The 16,992-nt window shown below is 32.1% G+C and overlaps 1 protein-coding gene across 1 annotated transcript in view; it reads right to left on the bottom strand.

Moving 5' to 3' along the window:
* The window catches only part of LOC148600094 (atrial natriuretic peptide receptor 1-like), a 32,935-nt gene that overhangs the window by 10,840 nt on the left and 5,103 nt on the right, over positions 1-16,992 (bottom strand). Inside the window, exons 6-14 of the mRNA XM_088558114.1 lie at positions 15,127-15,218; positions 14,184-14,413; positions 9,297-9,411; positions 8,472-8,564; positions 7,551-7,628; positions 3,959-4,030; positions 2,727-2,883; positions 901-1,075; positions 50-187 (exon numbers count right to left, since the gene is read on the bottom strand). Coding sequence (XP_088414240.1) covers positions 50-187; positions 901-1,075; positions 2,727-2,883; positions 3,959-4,030; positions 7,551-7,628; positions 8,472-8,564; positions 9,297-9,411; positions 14,184-14,413; positions 15,127-15,218 — 1,150 coding nt within the window. The remainder of the gene's footprint in view (positions 1-49; positions 188-900; positions 1,076-2,726; positions 2,884-3,958; positions 4,031-7,550; positions 7,629-8,471; positions 8,565-9,296; positions 9,412-14,183; positions 14,414-15,126; positions 15,219-16,992) is intronic.

The raw sequence follows: 16,992 nt of genomic DNA, 5'->3' as shown, positions 1-16,992 counted from the left end.
AGGATAAGAACAATTATAACAAAACATTTGATAAATGATATGACCTAACCTGGGTAAGACTTGTTCTAATAATTGATCTGATTTTCTCTTTTCGTCAAGGAATGCTTCTGTTCTTTGTCCCACAAGTTCCTCTAAATTATTTGCATATTGCTCCATTCTTCGCAGCAGGGAGTCCAAAATGTTGTGACTAGCTGATATTCTGAAATATTATACTTTTTAGATTTTCATATGTTTATTTATGAGATATAAATGCCGGTCAATATAATGCCATATGGACCGGTAAAAAATTATATGGGCAGCATCGTTTTCAAATTAAGGACATTGTGAGGTTATAATGTAAGTTTTGTTTCCACACAAACGGACCAGGGTAAATTATACATATTGCAAATACTCTTTTTAAAAATATGTGAAAAGGATGCAATAGCAGTTGTACTAACTGTAAGAAATTTGTCAGTGGTATTGCTTAAAATATTTATATACAGGGGACGGGAAGTGTGATTGCAATAACATCGGAGATGAAGTTCATTTTGTTTAAAGTAAATTGAAATTTGCACACTAATATATACACAGTTAATATCTGTAAATATTAACCACTGTTCATTTTTGCTGGGCTTCCTAAAGATATTATGTTTGCTCTTCTTAATGAAGTAGACCTAAGGTAAAGGACACAACTCTTACAACTCTCATTGAAATCTTTGTATTCAGGCTGTTTATATCCATCTGATGTAAGCATCATAGTAACTTGGATTGATTTCATTCTGTTCCAAAGGAAAGCTTGAAAGGATTTGGTAAAATTGAATATGAAACAAACATATTACTGATTTCAGGAGTTATCCCTTACCCTAGGTGTATTCCTTATGTCGGAATTTAATTTAATTGCATAACTTATCTTACACGTACCCAGTAATTCCCCGTAATTGTTTTTTAATGTGACGGAAGGTCGGACGTTTGAAGAATATATCGTCCCAACAAGTTACCATGAGCTCAATAATTTCGGGTTTGTCAATGTCTCTGATATGGTTCAGAGATGGTCTGAATGGCTTGATCCCTTTTGTTTTAATTTGCTGTAACATTTCTGAAAATGTAATGTGGCGATAATGAAAAGAAGCATAAATAGCTACCCATTTGGGTTCGCTTAACTCATGAATCATTTGTGAAAACAAGGATATTAAGAGAGGATATTCCATCTGAACTAAATTACAGATGCTTGATCCCCCTGTACTGACCACTGCAGACAAGCTTTTTCGGATTCTTGGAAATCAATCAAATCAAATGTCTTTTGACAATCGGATAACGTCGCATAAAACCATTCAATTTTCATGATTCCTGTATCTTTTGATAAGGCTGTCTGCACCATATAAAGCGACTTTAGATTGTCAAAAGCTGTTCAGAACTTTGGTGCATATATCATTAAAAGTTGGCTTTAAATTTATTTAAACGAAAAAGGTATCAAATAATCTCTACTTAAAGAATTAAACAAAATGTCTAATACTATGGCAAGTTTTGACATAAAAAAAATGAGTGGACGTATTTTTTTAATGTTGAACACTTGTGAATTTCACATGAATCTCGATCCATTTGAATTTTGAGTTGTTTTGACCTTTGTAGCAATACTCGACTAGATTCAGATATGTGTTTGACCTTTTTCATTATCTTTCCTGTATAATGATAGGTTTGGTTGAGCAAGACCTACTATCTGATATCATAATCCCAAAACTTCTGGAAAATGATCATTTCCTGAAAGAAAAAAAAAGATTTTTAAATGATGACTGTAAGGTACAATGGACAAATCAACAAGAAGATGTACCAGTTAGAGTGAGTGATTCCAGTTCTTCCTCATATGGTGACATTCGAGTCAAAATCTCGTACAAAATTATCCCGAAACTGTAGACGTCTCCGGCTTGGGAAACTTTCGTCCCTCGGAGACACTCTGGTGCAAACCACAGGTATTCTGGAAATACACATAGAGTGTAAATAGAAAGGCGTCGATACTTATATAAATACTAGTATGTTCAATTAGCGAGCTTACGAAAGGATATTCAAAAGTATTTTCTTGAGATAAGTAAATTCAAAACTTAGCTTGAAAGGATTTTTCCAAGATTTTCTAAAAAAAAACTAGGACTTTGAAAAAAGATACAAATTCCTACACCCCAAAAGATATCTAAAAATACAATAAACAATTCAATGTTTTGACATCCTATTAAAATAGTAATTATAGCCTAAGAGTATTGCATTTTAAAAGTGTCTGTTTTTTTTTTTTGATGAAATAGATAACACACATCTGAACGTTATCTGTAGTGTATATATTTTACAAAAGAAAGTATTAAGGGTCTTTCAGTATAAGTAAATACAAAAATACCAATCAAATCCAGTACCGATAGGAGTATGTCAAGTTTAAAACAAGGAATGAAACCTCTATGTTTTTGAGATGTAATTGTATATATATATACATTGTAAGTATGATTTATCGAGTATTACCATTGTTATAAACGTATACCAGTTTAGCGTGTGTAGTTAGGTTACGTCACGTTTAAAAAATAATTGTTAAATTGCTTGCATTCCGTAAATATGAGAAAAGGATTATGGTAAAAATAAAAAAAGTTAGTACGTTTTTTTCGTGGTCTCAATCGACGCTTCAAATGGTAATCAATGGACTACAGGGTTAGTGTCTTACTAAAAAGAAACACACACACACACACACACATTTTGCAATACGTAAGAACTACCTTTTTCATTTTCTATATATTTCAAGGGATCACGTCCAAGCACAGAAGGTAGACCGAATTCAGAAATCTTTAGTACAAATCTACTGTCAATAATGCAACGTTCACTGTTTAGTCTGCCATGAATTAGAATAGGCGAGTCATGAAGGTAGTTCATGCCCTACAAAGAATATAATTGGTGTAAATACAAAAACTACCAGTTTTATATATTGTAAATTTCGATGTGACGTGCACGTGTTTCAAGGAGTAACCTCGCACCAGCAGCATTTAAATCAAAGATATAGGAAGATCATAATCAAAATATTTGTTGTATACAAGAAGTACTAAAAACCATAACTATCGAAAGAGGCCAAATGCACCACCATATGCAATGCAAGGAATGAAGCCTCAGTGTTTTACGTATTTATTAATTTGGAATACCGTCAGGTTTCATAAATATGATAGATAAAATATAATATAATTCAGGGTAGGAAAAGTCTGGGATTATAACCTTCAATGCTAATATCTTATTTCATGAATAACGGTTGTTTAATCGTGGAGTTGAGCCAAGCAATATAAAAAAAATAATTATGCATATGTAGCTTGTCTAAATAAGCCTTTAGAATTAGCGAGTAGTAAACGCATCGTGTTGCAGTGAATGCATGTTTTGAATAATGTGTCATGTAAAGTAAATATCACTAGATCATTAAAAAGTAATGAAATGTTATTTTATTTGACAACCCTTGCTTTAGTTGTTCTATTACAATAAATGTTTTCGCGGTTGTTTATTTTGGTGCATTCTTGCATTGAAACATATTAGCGGATACTATTTTTGCGGTCTGGAAAATAATTAGCGATTCATATTAAAAAAGTAAATTGAAAATATGACAAAAAACAATTTATATGTGTTATACGAAAACTAAAGTGGATAAAGCAAACAAAAATGAGAAACAGTAAATCAACTTGGAATTATTTACGTATATTTCGATTCATTGCAGTTTGTAAATGAGTAAAGACTAAAATAAACTGCACGCGAATGGCACTAAAATATAGTCCCGCTCCAAACCCTAGTAACCACGTGGTCGAACAAGAAGTTATATTGATTCAAACTAAAACAGAATCCTATGATATGGCATACATATGCTTCTGTCAAAATATCAATTGTCTGTGAAGAGAAAAGTGGTAAACGGACGAACATTATGATTATAAACATATTTACGTATTTTCTAAGACACTTATTATAATTGTTAACATACATTTACTACATCAGTAAGCAGGGCAGCTTTAAAATCCCAGTCCAGATCCAAAGAGTCATTTTGCATAATATCCTACAATGATAATTGATCTAACAAATTAGAATATTCTGATACATAAAAAGGTATATTGGATATACCATTAGAAATTTGATCGATGTGATGTTTTGGAGTTTAAATCTTGTATTACAAGTGGGTAATAAGTTGTTAGCATTGTGTTATATTTTTCTCTGCTATGAAAACAAATATATATATTATATTCGCAATTGTTGTTGCTATTTATATACTTACAATTATATTTGCAATAAATTATTTCAGCTTCACACAATAAAGACATTATCGTATCTTACTATATAGAAAGCAGTGTTTTATCCAATGCCCCCTTTGTAATATATTGCAATTATTCACACTGTGAAATAAATTTGGTAATTTCACTCCCGGACTTTCTCCCGCCAAAACTTTGATATCAATCCGGCAATCACGGTATTTAAAATTCATGTTGAATGTATCGATAAATTATGAAGAAAATCTATATAATAAATAGAATAAACTATTGGTTATCACGAATAACAATAAATTGATCACTCGTGCCAAGAACGCTTGAAGATGTAACTCGTGTGCGAAACAAGTTTCGCTGACTCCTTAGATCTGGACGTTCTTCTGCACTCTTGATAATATTTTAGTCATTCAGTCTTTTCAATTAATTATTTTATTACTATCTTATCTATTAAACTCTATTGAAATGATACCCTTTTATTACAAATGAATGAATCTATGTATTATTCCAATATATCTCAAATCGATAAAAATGAGTATGGCCCTTTTTTTTTTATCTCATATGGAACGATTTTGTGTGACTTTACCCAACTGATCAGATGGGTGTTCCGACTTATCTCAATTGAAGCAATATGGTATATTCACTTTTTCTCTAATTGATCAATATGGTTCGTGAAATTTCTAATATTTACTTATGTACACAAATATTGATGTTTTTTGTTATTATCCCTAAATTCCATAATTTTACTGATTTTTACATTATTAGTAGGTTAAAAGATATATAAGTTTGATAATAACACAATGCGTATTTAAAGACCATATCAAACTTGTGAATAGAATTTCAAGTTACATATGCACGTCATATAACTGTACATGAACCTAAAAATCTATGTAACACCTGAAATGATTACGCTTCATTAATAGGCGATTGTGTATAAATAAGGATTGTAGTCTTGAATGCTACAGCTAGAAATAACAAGTTTGATATTAATGATCAAATTTGCTTACTGTTCTCATAACAATGATATCTTAATTATTCTTAGAATACGTCAATTATGAGTGAGGTTAGGTAATTGAGAATTATGGAATCGACTTCACGGTTTGATACCATTTTGACACGTATTTTATCTTAATGAATGAACTCAATTTGAACGTTTTGTCAGACCTATTTCGGCTTCTAATTTTTAAGGTTAATAAATTGTCAACCTTTTATTACGTAAATGCGGTACCTGAAGACTTCCTCTAGTACAATTTTCTATTACGATGAAAGCACCATTATACGACCTGTACAGTCCGACTACCTTTGCCACGTTGTTACAATTCAATTCTCTCATCTACAAATACGTCCGAAAGGTCATAGGTTATATCCTTATTTTTATATCGAACTCCAGCTTTCCTTCTGTTATTTTTTTTAATTTCACGATTTTGTTTGTAGTTGAGTTTTTTTATTTTGTTTGTTTGTTCATTTGTTCATTGTTTTTATTTTTGTTTTTGTTTTTTTTTTGCTTTGTTATATACCGTTTTAGTTTTTGAATACATAATCTTGTCATTACATTAATTCATGCATTGTTTCGTGCATTGTTTAGTCATTAAATAAATGTGTATAAATTACTGCCCACCTTAACCATGTAAATAAATACGCGTAATATTCCGATGTCTGTATCAGCTGTTTTCATTTATTTCAATAGAGTGAATGAACAAATTCAATTTTAATAAAAATTTTAAACGTTCATATTCCGTAAAAATTCCTTACATCCTTACTCGGTAGCACGTGGCACGTGCGCCATCATGTATGAAACCAAACAACAACAGTCGTCAATGAATGTAACATTGTACCTGTCAATGTCTGAACACTGTGACCTTATAATGCAAACGACTACCGTTATATCTAACATCGTTCTACTTAATTCGCCTTTTGCTTCATTATAAAATATACAACCCAAAGTTTCACTGGCGAACGACCATTTCAACTGACATAGCTAAGGAAAATGTACAACCAAATGTGGACAAATATGGCGGGTCTAAGATTACCGTAATTGGTTACTTAAATGTAAAAAAAAGTTATTGTCCTATTAGAATCGACATAAACCACGAAAACTCTATTTTATCATTGTTTTACCACGGGCTGACCATTTATGCAGATATTTTTCCCCTCGCTATCGCTCATTGATAAAATAGAATTTCTGTGATTTATTTCTCAAATTTTGTTGGAAGATTTCTGGCATTGCTGGAGGGTTGTACAAGTAGCTAAGATCTGTTCATTTTTAAGGTAGTGTTTTTCGTTTTTAGATCGAGTAAGTTATTTCAATCGTAAATAACTTTTCTCGTAAATAATTTTTTCATGTCACGTTAAGACAACAGTTTTCCAATTGGCTAAACGAAGGCTTTAAATGTCTTTTAAATCTTTCCTCATTTCAAAATATATTGCCACATAAAAATTAATGCCGTTAAGTTCTTCTTTAAAGATAAATTGTCCTATCGACCCCTATATGCAATACCCAGTTCTCCATTGTCAATCACCATATACAAATTAAAAGTAACTAAAAATATAATTCTTTGCTGAGCCGGAATCAATTTCTCTCATAAAATATGTAGAAACATAGGCCAAAATAAAGTTGTCTCAATTTATTAATTGCTTGGTTAACAAATTGCTTGAATATACTTTCCTTCTTGTTACATGATAAAGAGGAAAGCATAGTGAAGGCAATTTTTAAGCTTTGAGAGAAGTAAACTTTGAGCTTTGAGGGAAGTCAATTTTGTGCCATGAGGGAAGTCAATGTTAAGCTTTGAGGGAAGTCAAGAAAACAACAAACTCAAAATTATATTGACAAGGACTTTATAATTCATTACTGTTGACATATTTTAAAGTACCTGTCTTTATAAAAAAAAAATCAGGCAGGAGGTGATTCATGCATGTTGAAAACCAAGCGAATTCAACTTTATTTCTTGTTTAGAAAGAAGTCTTAATTTTTCATTTGGTTGTTGCGCTCTTGAGATAAAGATTATATAGATTGTTCATGAAATTGACACTTTGCAAGAGTTATCGTTCTTGATTTTGTTTGATTTGGTTTGTTTTAGTGGGAGGTATGATTTTCTCAAAAGTATAGATCCGAATACAGAAATAATTATCGGTATGCGAAAATATAGCATATGTAGACTGAAGAAACATTGTTTGTTTGGTGTGTTTTTCTACACCATGAGTCACTTTACCATTGGCAGTTAATGAATTTTATGTGGACTGATACCTACAACATCACTGTTAGAAAGTGATAACAATCATTTAATATGAATTGGCCCATAGATTTTAAAATATACTTACGTTCTTTAATTCGACCAGGAGATCTCTTGTAATGGTAATTTTTGTTGCAGGAGTCTTCACAACCGATACGACGATTCCCTAAATATACATAAATTAGTAAAAGAACAATTCAAAAGTACGAGACGTACGATGATGTGCATTCTAGATTCTCCCCCTTTATGTATGTCTAATTGATTTTTGATTTTTATTCAATCTTAAACTGTTACGAAGTCATACATAATGTTTATCAACAAAGGACAATAAATTTGGACATATATTGCGGTTTCTGCACGTAAACAAAATATGATAGATGACATTAAGACAGCAACATGCAGCCTCATACAAATCGAAGCAGTCAATAATATCGTAGAGAAAATATATTCTGTTTAATACGAAAGAACCCTTATGGCAGGTCAGAACGGAAGTGTATACTATATCGTCCCAATATATATAATATAGAATATACAATATTTGTAATACTACCTTGACATGCCGTTTAATAGATCTGAAAGTAATGCACATTTTTCTAGTTGCTGATTTTCAAATAAATAAACAAAACCATACTAAACAAAATTCTAAATATCTACGTTTCAAACAAGTAGCTAATGTTGCATTGTTCTCTTGATTTTAATGCATGTGATATCAACTAAAAGATAAACGAGCAACACCGAAACTACAAGAAAAAAAATTATTCGTGGATGAAACAATACTGGTACACCAAAACGATAAACGAAATAAAACCATCCAAACGCTAAAGCATATCACTGAAAGGCACAAACCCCCACAACAACGGTTTTTCATAAGTAGATGCAACTATTTGTATGATAGCTGTTATACCCTCCAGTAAAAGGAGACAGATGAAGGTAACTTTACATAATGTAAACAAAAATTTGCGTAGAGAGAACAAACAATTAAACGCCTTATAAGAATACAACAAAATACCCATACTTTATGTAAGGCAATTTTCCTGTTCAGCGATGATACTGCCATCGAACTGGCAACGTCTACTTTGTTTGATTTAATTTCATCTGTACTCTACAAAATACATAAAGGAGAATGACCTAGGTTAACGGGCATAACTCTTAGAAATTACTGGCACGCTTAAGATTGTGTTACATAAACTTCATGTGAGCATCTCAGTAACTTGGATTGATTTCATTCTGTTTCAAATGAATACTTAGTAGGTTTTTGTGAAATTGAAAATGATATATCACTGATTTCAAAGGTTGTGTGCTATTAGATAGGTTTGCCTTCTTAAATACACGTACATGTAAGATTCAGGCAGATTGAGGTGCAACAAACATTTTCCCGTTACTTTATATCGCTGAAACGCATTTTATACAAATTAGTGCATATATTAGTGCTAACAATGCATCTGAAGATAGGTAATCGTTGACGGATTAAATAGTGGAAAACAAATTGCGGGAAACTTCACAGAGGATTGTAACCAAGTTTCAATGATAAAATTATTTTTTGTTTTACTCCACCAATGATCTGTACTTTTTAGTGTAGGAATTGTTCAAATGCGAAATTATATGAATTTCAACACCGAACACGTTTTGCTATAGTATTCGATTTGTTTAGAGTTGCAGTCATTTTCCTAAGCATCAGAATTCAAAATTAAAATAATATAGTCATATTCAAAATCAATGTCGCCAGAAAGCATTATCTTCCGATAGAAAAGCAAGAAATTGTACAAATATCTATTTCACGACAACAAAAAAAAAACAATTTTGATATGTGTTTCTATAAATTTAACGTACTTACCGCCAACATCGAAAATTTGCTCTGTCTACTGTTACTCAGATGAGAGCTGAAAACAAGGTCGGCTGACTGTATATTCCACCATTGGTCCCTCAAATCTACCTCTTGCTTAACACGTCTAGATAAAAAAAACAAATGTTGATTAATTGTATTATGAACTCGCGGATCATGATGCTGAGGTCATAAGTTTCCTTTCTTCTTTTGTCTAGCCAGTACGTGAGTATAAAAGCAGAGGCCGCTTCCCCTTCCTGATCCGTGCCCCGAGTCCGAGTTGCATGTCTAGTTTTGTTCTTTGTACGTGTGATGACTCGTTTATTTCATATTTTGTGTTATGACTAATCTGAAAATCTGTTTTTTTGTATTTGGAACCTTAATTCGCAAACTGAAAACCTTTCAAAACCGAACTGAGTTTAAAGCACGCAATTGGGTTCTGTGCAGACGGGTCTTACTGTTCATTTTTTGTAGACAATATTTTAATTTTCTATGATTTAACTCAAAAAGTATTCATTTAGACATCAACATGCATTCACAGAAATTTTTTCAAGTTGTACTTAATAACAATTAAGTAATATGAGGAAGATGCTACCATATATGTAAACGGAGAATTAAGTAGCTTAATAATGGAATCGAATCAAAGGCATGTTATTCCTTTGCCATGATTGAAATGTACCGGTTTGTCCTTTTGCTCATCTGACAGGTAATAACTCAATAACTCGCAAGAGTTCCACCCATACATAACGCCCAATTTCAGACAGAAATATTTTGGCCTGCACGTCTTTGGTGCTTCTATCATATGTTGCATCTAAGATGGCATATAATACAAAATATAATGATATGCACTGCATTCCTATTCTGATTTCTTGAAATAAATGTAGCGTTTTCTCCGACTTTCGAAGTGATCAAATATTGAACTGTAGATACTACCTATATATTATCACGCATGCTATTGTCAGGCCAATAAGTACTGCTAATAATAAACCAACGATCAGACCTATGTGATTTGATTCTGCAATTACAAAGAGAAACAATATTGCAGTGATTATAAAACAACAATATATGCATGAAAGTCCGCTGAAGGAGGTAGACCTAGGGTAATTGACAATACTCTTGAAATCAGAGTTTTGTTTGTATTATATTCAATTTCACCCAAGTCTATCATTCTTTTATTCGAAACAGAATGAAATCAATCCATGGAACTTTGAGGCTTACATGAGATTGATGTAAAATGCCGAATACTAGCGTTCCAATGATTTGTAAGGGTTGTGTCCCTTTCAATAGGTCTGCCTCCTTGCTAATTTAGTGACATGCGTTTTTGCCACTTTCAGATTGACCTACTAGTCAAAATAAATTAATGTTAAAACTTTTCGTTGTTTCCAAGTAATGCCTGGGAACATTGCCCAACTCGAAACGTCTAACGAAGACTTGAGGAGTCAAAGATGCTCGTACTATACCGATGTCGTCATTATCAACCACTTGACTATGGTTATCACTGATAAAGAAAGACAAAAACAAAGTATCGTGTCAATTGCATATATCTGTTTCATTTTCAATCCAAATTTGTACCATGATAGTATAATTATCATAAAGCTGCACGTACCTGCATTGACATGCACATTTAGTAATTTAGTAAATAGAATATAGTCTCTAATACGGCATCACAGCCGGTGTCAATAACTGATCACCTTTAAAAGAATCTGGGTTCGTCCATATTTTAGTTGGAATTCTGCTAATTATGTACTTTTCACTTCCATTGTGTTTTTGTACTTGTTTTTTATTTGCTAAGTTTTGTTTTGTTTTATTCTTTCTTAAATTGTTTTGTCCAGTTCGCTGTGATACTTCCTAATTTAAACACGTTAGTACGCGTACATTTCCTTAAATGAGTGAACCCCCGGCCTTGATTAAAAGATCAAGACAAAAATGATTTGCACTTAACCAAGGACTGGCATTTGTTTTGTTGTTTACATGTATTGTTTCTTTGTAAGTTAAGACACCTATTAACCACCTGCTGTCTAAATATCTTTGAAAGCTGGAAGTGACGTCAGAGATAGACGCCATGTTTGTCAAAAAACGAAATTGAAACAACAGAGTTATATTAACTCATTATGTGGATTCAAAGTTAATAAATCAGGATGCAGTGTTTTCATTAATGATACTATTTGAAAAAAATAATACTTTTGCTATTTTATCTTTTGTGCAGGTACAAGAAATTATTTTACAATGTGGAGCGGTTGTTGTGCTTGGAGTTTGATTGGTTGAAACCTTTTTTTTAACAGAATTGAAACTCAAACCTTCATGAGAAGAAATATCTTAATTTACTGAAATCAGTCTAAAAATAATGTGAACATATTTAGCATGTCTATTCAAATAAAACATAATATCCCGTACCTTTAAGGAGGCAGACCTAGGAAAAGGGACACAACTCTTACAAATCATTGGAACGTTTGTATTCCGCATTTTACATCAATCTCATGTAAGCATCAAAGTAACTTGGCTTGATTTCACTCTGTTTCAAATGAATGCTTTGTAGGTTTTTTTGTGAAATTGATTATGATACAAACATATAACTGATTTCAAGAGTTATGCCCCTTACCTTAGGTCTACCTCCAAAAAATCATTGATATGTTTTAATATCCATGTTTTCATATTTCGTTAACAAAAGTCAACGTCTAAACGTATTAAGATTACGAGTTTTAGATCCGAAAAATTAAAAAAAAAAAAGATTCAATAAAACATATTGTTTCTATTTATGGCACAGAGTGGTTAAGCTAATATGCAATGAAACCTCTTTCAACGTCTAACGTTGAGGATTGTCCTATTGCCCACGACAAGTAAAATTGATATTTGGATAAGTAGAAGTGACACTTGCCCAAAGTACAATCAGCTTTTATGTATTTTCCAAAATGCACTAACTATAACAAAAAACCTCGTTTTCAATTTATGCAACTTGAAATCTTACTAATTTGCCTGACAGGGCAAGGTTCACAAAAGTTAACGTCAAACCCACTCTTTACACCAAACTCTACAAAATCCGAAAATCTATATAATCCAGACATTTTGTTAAATATCTTAAGTATCAGTCCATATAAAATTTAGACTCAGCCTATGGTAAAGTGATTCATTTTGTAGAAAACCCCATTGATTAGACGATGCTTTTTCGTCTACATATGCTATATTTTTACGTAACAGTTGTCGTTTCCATATTCAGATCTGTACTTAAACATTGAGGAATAGTTAAAATCCCCTCTAACATGTAACTGTGCTTCTTCTCTCTTTAATTACAAATCGCGGTCCTTCTGGTCATGTCATCACTAGAGATTTGAATATCATTGAGAATGAACTCCTGCGTAAGGTAGTTTCTCATGGTCCAAAATTCAGTGAACACAAGCACCTCAATTGGAAACTTAATTTCAAAACCATAATGATGCTGTTGAAGATTATGGATGAAGAGAGAGGAGGACCAAGAACAAGAAATTTAGTCATTGTCAGAATGGGCACGTGCCCTCCGATCATTGATAATCTCAAGAAATTGGTCAATAATAGACCCAAGTCCGTATTCAATGATCGTGAGGCACTTGAATGATTTTCTTCACAACATGAAAAATATGTTATCGTCCCTGCGGACAAAGATTCAAACAACATTCTATTTGTTTGTAAAGCGCATTACCTCGGTTGCCTTATTGAGGTATTGTGCATCGAAAGTGACATCATAGGTAATGCCACATACAAATGTATTACTTTTGATAAAGATGAAATCCTAAACAACCACAAGTCATTCATGTCTTCTCTCAACATCGAAACAAAATGTGAGAACTAACCTTACTTTTATTGGATTCCCAAACTTTATAAGGATCCATACAAAAAAAGGTATATTGCAGGATCTTCATCTTGCTCCAAAAAGGAGATGTCAATTCATCTTACAAAGATATTTCACTACTCAAGTCTTTACACTACGTTACCACATGATAAATTGAAATCTCGTTTAAAAGGACTTATTCAACTCAAGATAAAAGAGACTAAAGAAACAAGCTGTTCTGCATCCTGTTTTTACCTTTATCTTGAATTTGACAACAGTGGTCATCTTAGCACTAATATTTATGATAAAAGAGATGACTAATTTTAATATTACAAATTTCCCTTACTGTGCAGCAATATCCCTACATTTCCTGCATATGGTGTGTATATTTCACAATTGATTCGCTAGAGGAAGTGCTTACTATTCTGATTTTTTTTAACGCAATACGACTCCTGAATCAGGGGTATGAGAAGATGAGTATTAAAAGGTATCTTACCAAATTATTTTTGAGATATCAGTCCTTGATTGAAAAATACTCAGTTTCTTCTAAAACAATGAGTAATGATTTTTTTTTATTGTAAAATGTTCTTTGTGCTGATGTGACCGTTGATTTATCGATTATGACAATAGTATGCAAATGCTTTTAATCACCACAAGTATAGTCAAGCCGCAATGGAAGAGGGAGGTTCAGCACGCTGTAAAACCTAGATTTAACCCACCATTTCGTTTTAAGTCAGGACCATTCCGGTACTAGCTGCTCCATTGGTGTTATATCTATTTTGCCAGATTTATTTTGGACGTGACTTGATTATGAATCAAATTAGTGTTCGGTAATTGTGTTGTTACACTTATTTAGAGAAAATCATACCTTTATTTCCACTTAAATAAAGCAAATCGAACAAAATCAAGAACGATAACTCTTGTAAAGTGTTAATTTATACAATCTATATGAATTTTATTTAAAAAAAGGTTTCTGAACAAAAAATAAAACTGAATTCGGTGGGTTTTTTGACATGCATGAATCACCTCCTGTCTGATTTTTATAAAGACTGCCACTTAATAATAGATTTGAACCCAGGTAAACCACCTTTCATAACCGAACAATCATGAGTCCAAAAGGGGTTCGGTTCAGACAGGTTTTAATATATGGATCATTTTTAGTAGTGTCAATAGAAACAATTCTGAATATACCATTCTCTCTGCACTGTTGTGCATCTCCTAAGAATCCACAGGCTGGGATATTTGCTGGTGGTCCTTTTAAAGAAGGCCAGTGTATCTCTTTGATAAACCGTAGACTACGGTTCGAAGCAGAATACTCAGCAACAACCTAAAGTATAAAAACATCAAATGATGCATGAAAAGATAATGAATGTGTCACATATGGTAATCATATGGTGTTTGATTAATTTGCAGCCATATAGTAATCATATGATGATTAATATATGATGGACATATAATAATTATATGATTTTTGTTAGAAAGTTGGAAACATATAATAATCATAAGTTTGTAAGAAAGCATTTGATAGTCATTTGATAATCATATGATAATCATATGTAAACTGGAACACCTGATTATCATATCGTTCTCTTTTCATATTGTAATAATACAAGCCATATGATTATCATGTGTTGCACTTGTAGTTGTGTATGGTTTTTAAGGAACTTTCCTGAAAATTTCTTCGCATCGCCAAAGAAACCAATGACTCAAAACAACACTCTTCAATCAATGTCATTTCCGGTTTAAATGATATGTTTGTTTCCTTATACATCTTTTTTCCATGTTTCTTGCTGTGTGTGTTTGTTTTCCTAGTCGTGTTCATATCCGTGGAATATATTTTGTTATCACCTCTCGAATCTTGGTTTGTGTGTTTACTTTATTACTTTTTAGAAAATGCGACTAGGGTGGTCCATATGGGAAATTTCTGGTCTATTTCTTAGCAAAAATTCGTTGAGAAAGAAAAATAACGACAAAAAGTATGCCTAAACATAAATTTGGGAGACAGATATCGCGATTATAATTTTGTAAAAAAAAACACACCCCTAATTCGGACGAAGCTATATCAAGGTCCAGGAGTTGAAAATCAGGATCTCTATCCCCATTATCGTCAATGTTAATGTCTCCACTTATTCCTGAAAAAAATATGCAAAGTGATCTCTGGATTATCTGCACCATGTTGCAATCATCTGTAGCATTTCTTAACTTCATACTTCGTACTACTTTACATCGTGTACTAAGTTACAACCCTAGATTAATTCCACGAAACTTTTTTTTCTGTCATGACGTGTTATAAGAAAACCCCCCAAAAAAGAGTCATATAAAACAATTTATTTACCACATCTTTGAATCGTACAGTTTTTTTAATAGATGCTTTTGCAAGAGTTTTCTATTTCATTCATTGAATCAAAATTGAATGCGTCAGTATTAAGAACACGCAGCTTTGTTGACTACTTAAAACTTAAATTCTTTTTTATCGTAGTTGACCTCAGAATAGACAATAAGAAATCACAAACAACGGAAATGATCCAACTATTATTTATTGAAGCTTTTTGTGAATAATATACAGTGATTCAACCAATTTCCCCTTCAATGACATATTCGGATTTTTTGTACTAAAAACAAGGGCCTGCGCTTGTGGATCGGACCCCATCAATTTCGGATTAAGGGGTGTTTACTATCAAATTCAGCTCAGTATTCCATATATGGTATAATATTACAAAATCAGCTCAATATTCCATATATGGCATAACACTCTTATAATTAATTCGCTTGATTTACTGTACACCCAAAAAATCGTTCTTTGCATTCAAAGGTAAATTAAAATATTTCCATTGATCCACTACAATAAAATAAACAGAACTGATAAATGGTTTGCTATATATGATGCTTTCCTCACCGGTCAGTTGATAACGAAATATAGGCATGACCGGGAATTTCACTTTTAAAAGGTTAAACGAAAACAATAATGGTGACCGATGACCATTGTCTTTCATACATTCTTTTTATACAATCATAATATTTTTTTTTCCGAAATTTAATAGAAGAATATATAGGTCACGTTTATAGAAACAAAACATGTCCATCAATTGTTGTTTTGAATTTTTTTTCGCAGGCTTAATATTTTGACAACCGGTAATGGGTTAATATGCTATATTCTTTCCAAAAAAATAATGAAAGAAAAAACCGTTTTTATCGTTATTGTGTTTTCTTACATTTTTAGATTCACTTTCCCTTGTAAAAAAATAACAACATCAAAATATACCTTTAAACGTCCGTCCCAGCATTTTTTGACAAAGATGGCGTCCATCTCTGACGTCACCTCCAGCTTTCAAAATTTCATCTACAACCTGCGCGTATACCATAATTGAGTCGTAAAACGCAGTTGTGAAAATTGAAACCTGAAGCCCGAAAAAAATATTTATAATATATTCTCATTGTTTCCTCTAAAATTGTTTAGATTCACTTTAAGCTTTATATGAGAAAACGGGGTTTTAACTTGACTAACCTCTCGGGTCATGAACTGACGGCTTTCATCAACTCAGCTAAGCACATGATATGAGATATATATATTTTTTTTTATACCAAGCGGTACTCATTATGGAATATGATTTCGGATTGGAAAATACATTACTCTTAAAAACAAATGTTTGCAATAACTAAAATGACCTCGAAAACTACAATATCACAAAATAATTACTTTTTGGAGAGAAATACTTATAGATACCGAACTTTTACATAATTAGATATTTTATTAATTTGTGTTTTATTATATTTTTGCGTTTGACTCATTCTATTAGGTATTAGCAGTGATGATCAGTGTTTGATTTTTTTAAAACTTTGTCTCATGATAGCTCAATAACAAATACTAGTCATTAAGCAGCTGTCTTTGTAAGAATCATGCAAAAT

The sequence above is a fragment of the Perna viridis genome, chromosome 13 (genome assembly GCF_037379345.1).
Source record: "Perna viridis isolate PV_CMFRI_1.1 ecotype Kerala chromosome 13, ASM3737934v1, whole genome shotgun sequence".
In the NCBI taxonomy this organism is placed as follows: Eukaryota; Metazoa; Mollusca; class Bivalvia; order Mytilida; family Mytilidae; genus Perna; species Perna viridis.
This window is presented reverse-complemented; position numbering and strand designations above follow the sequence as displayed.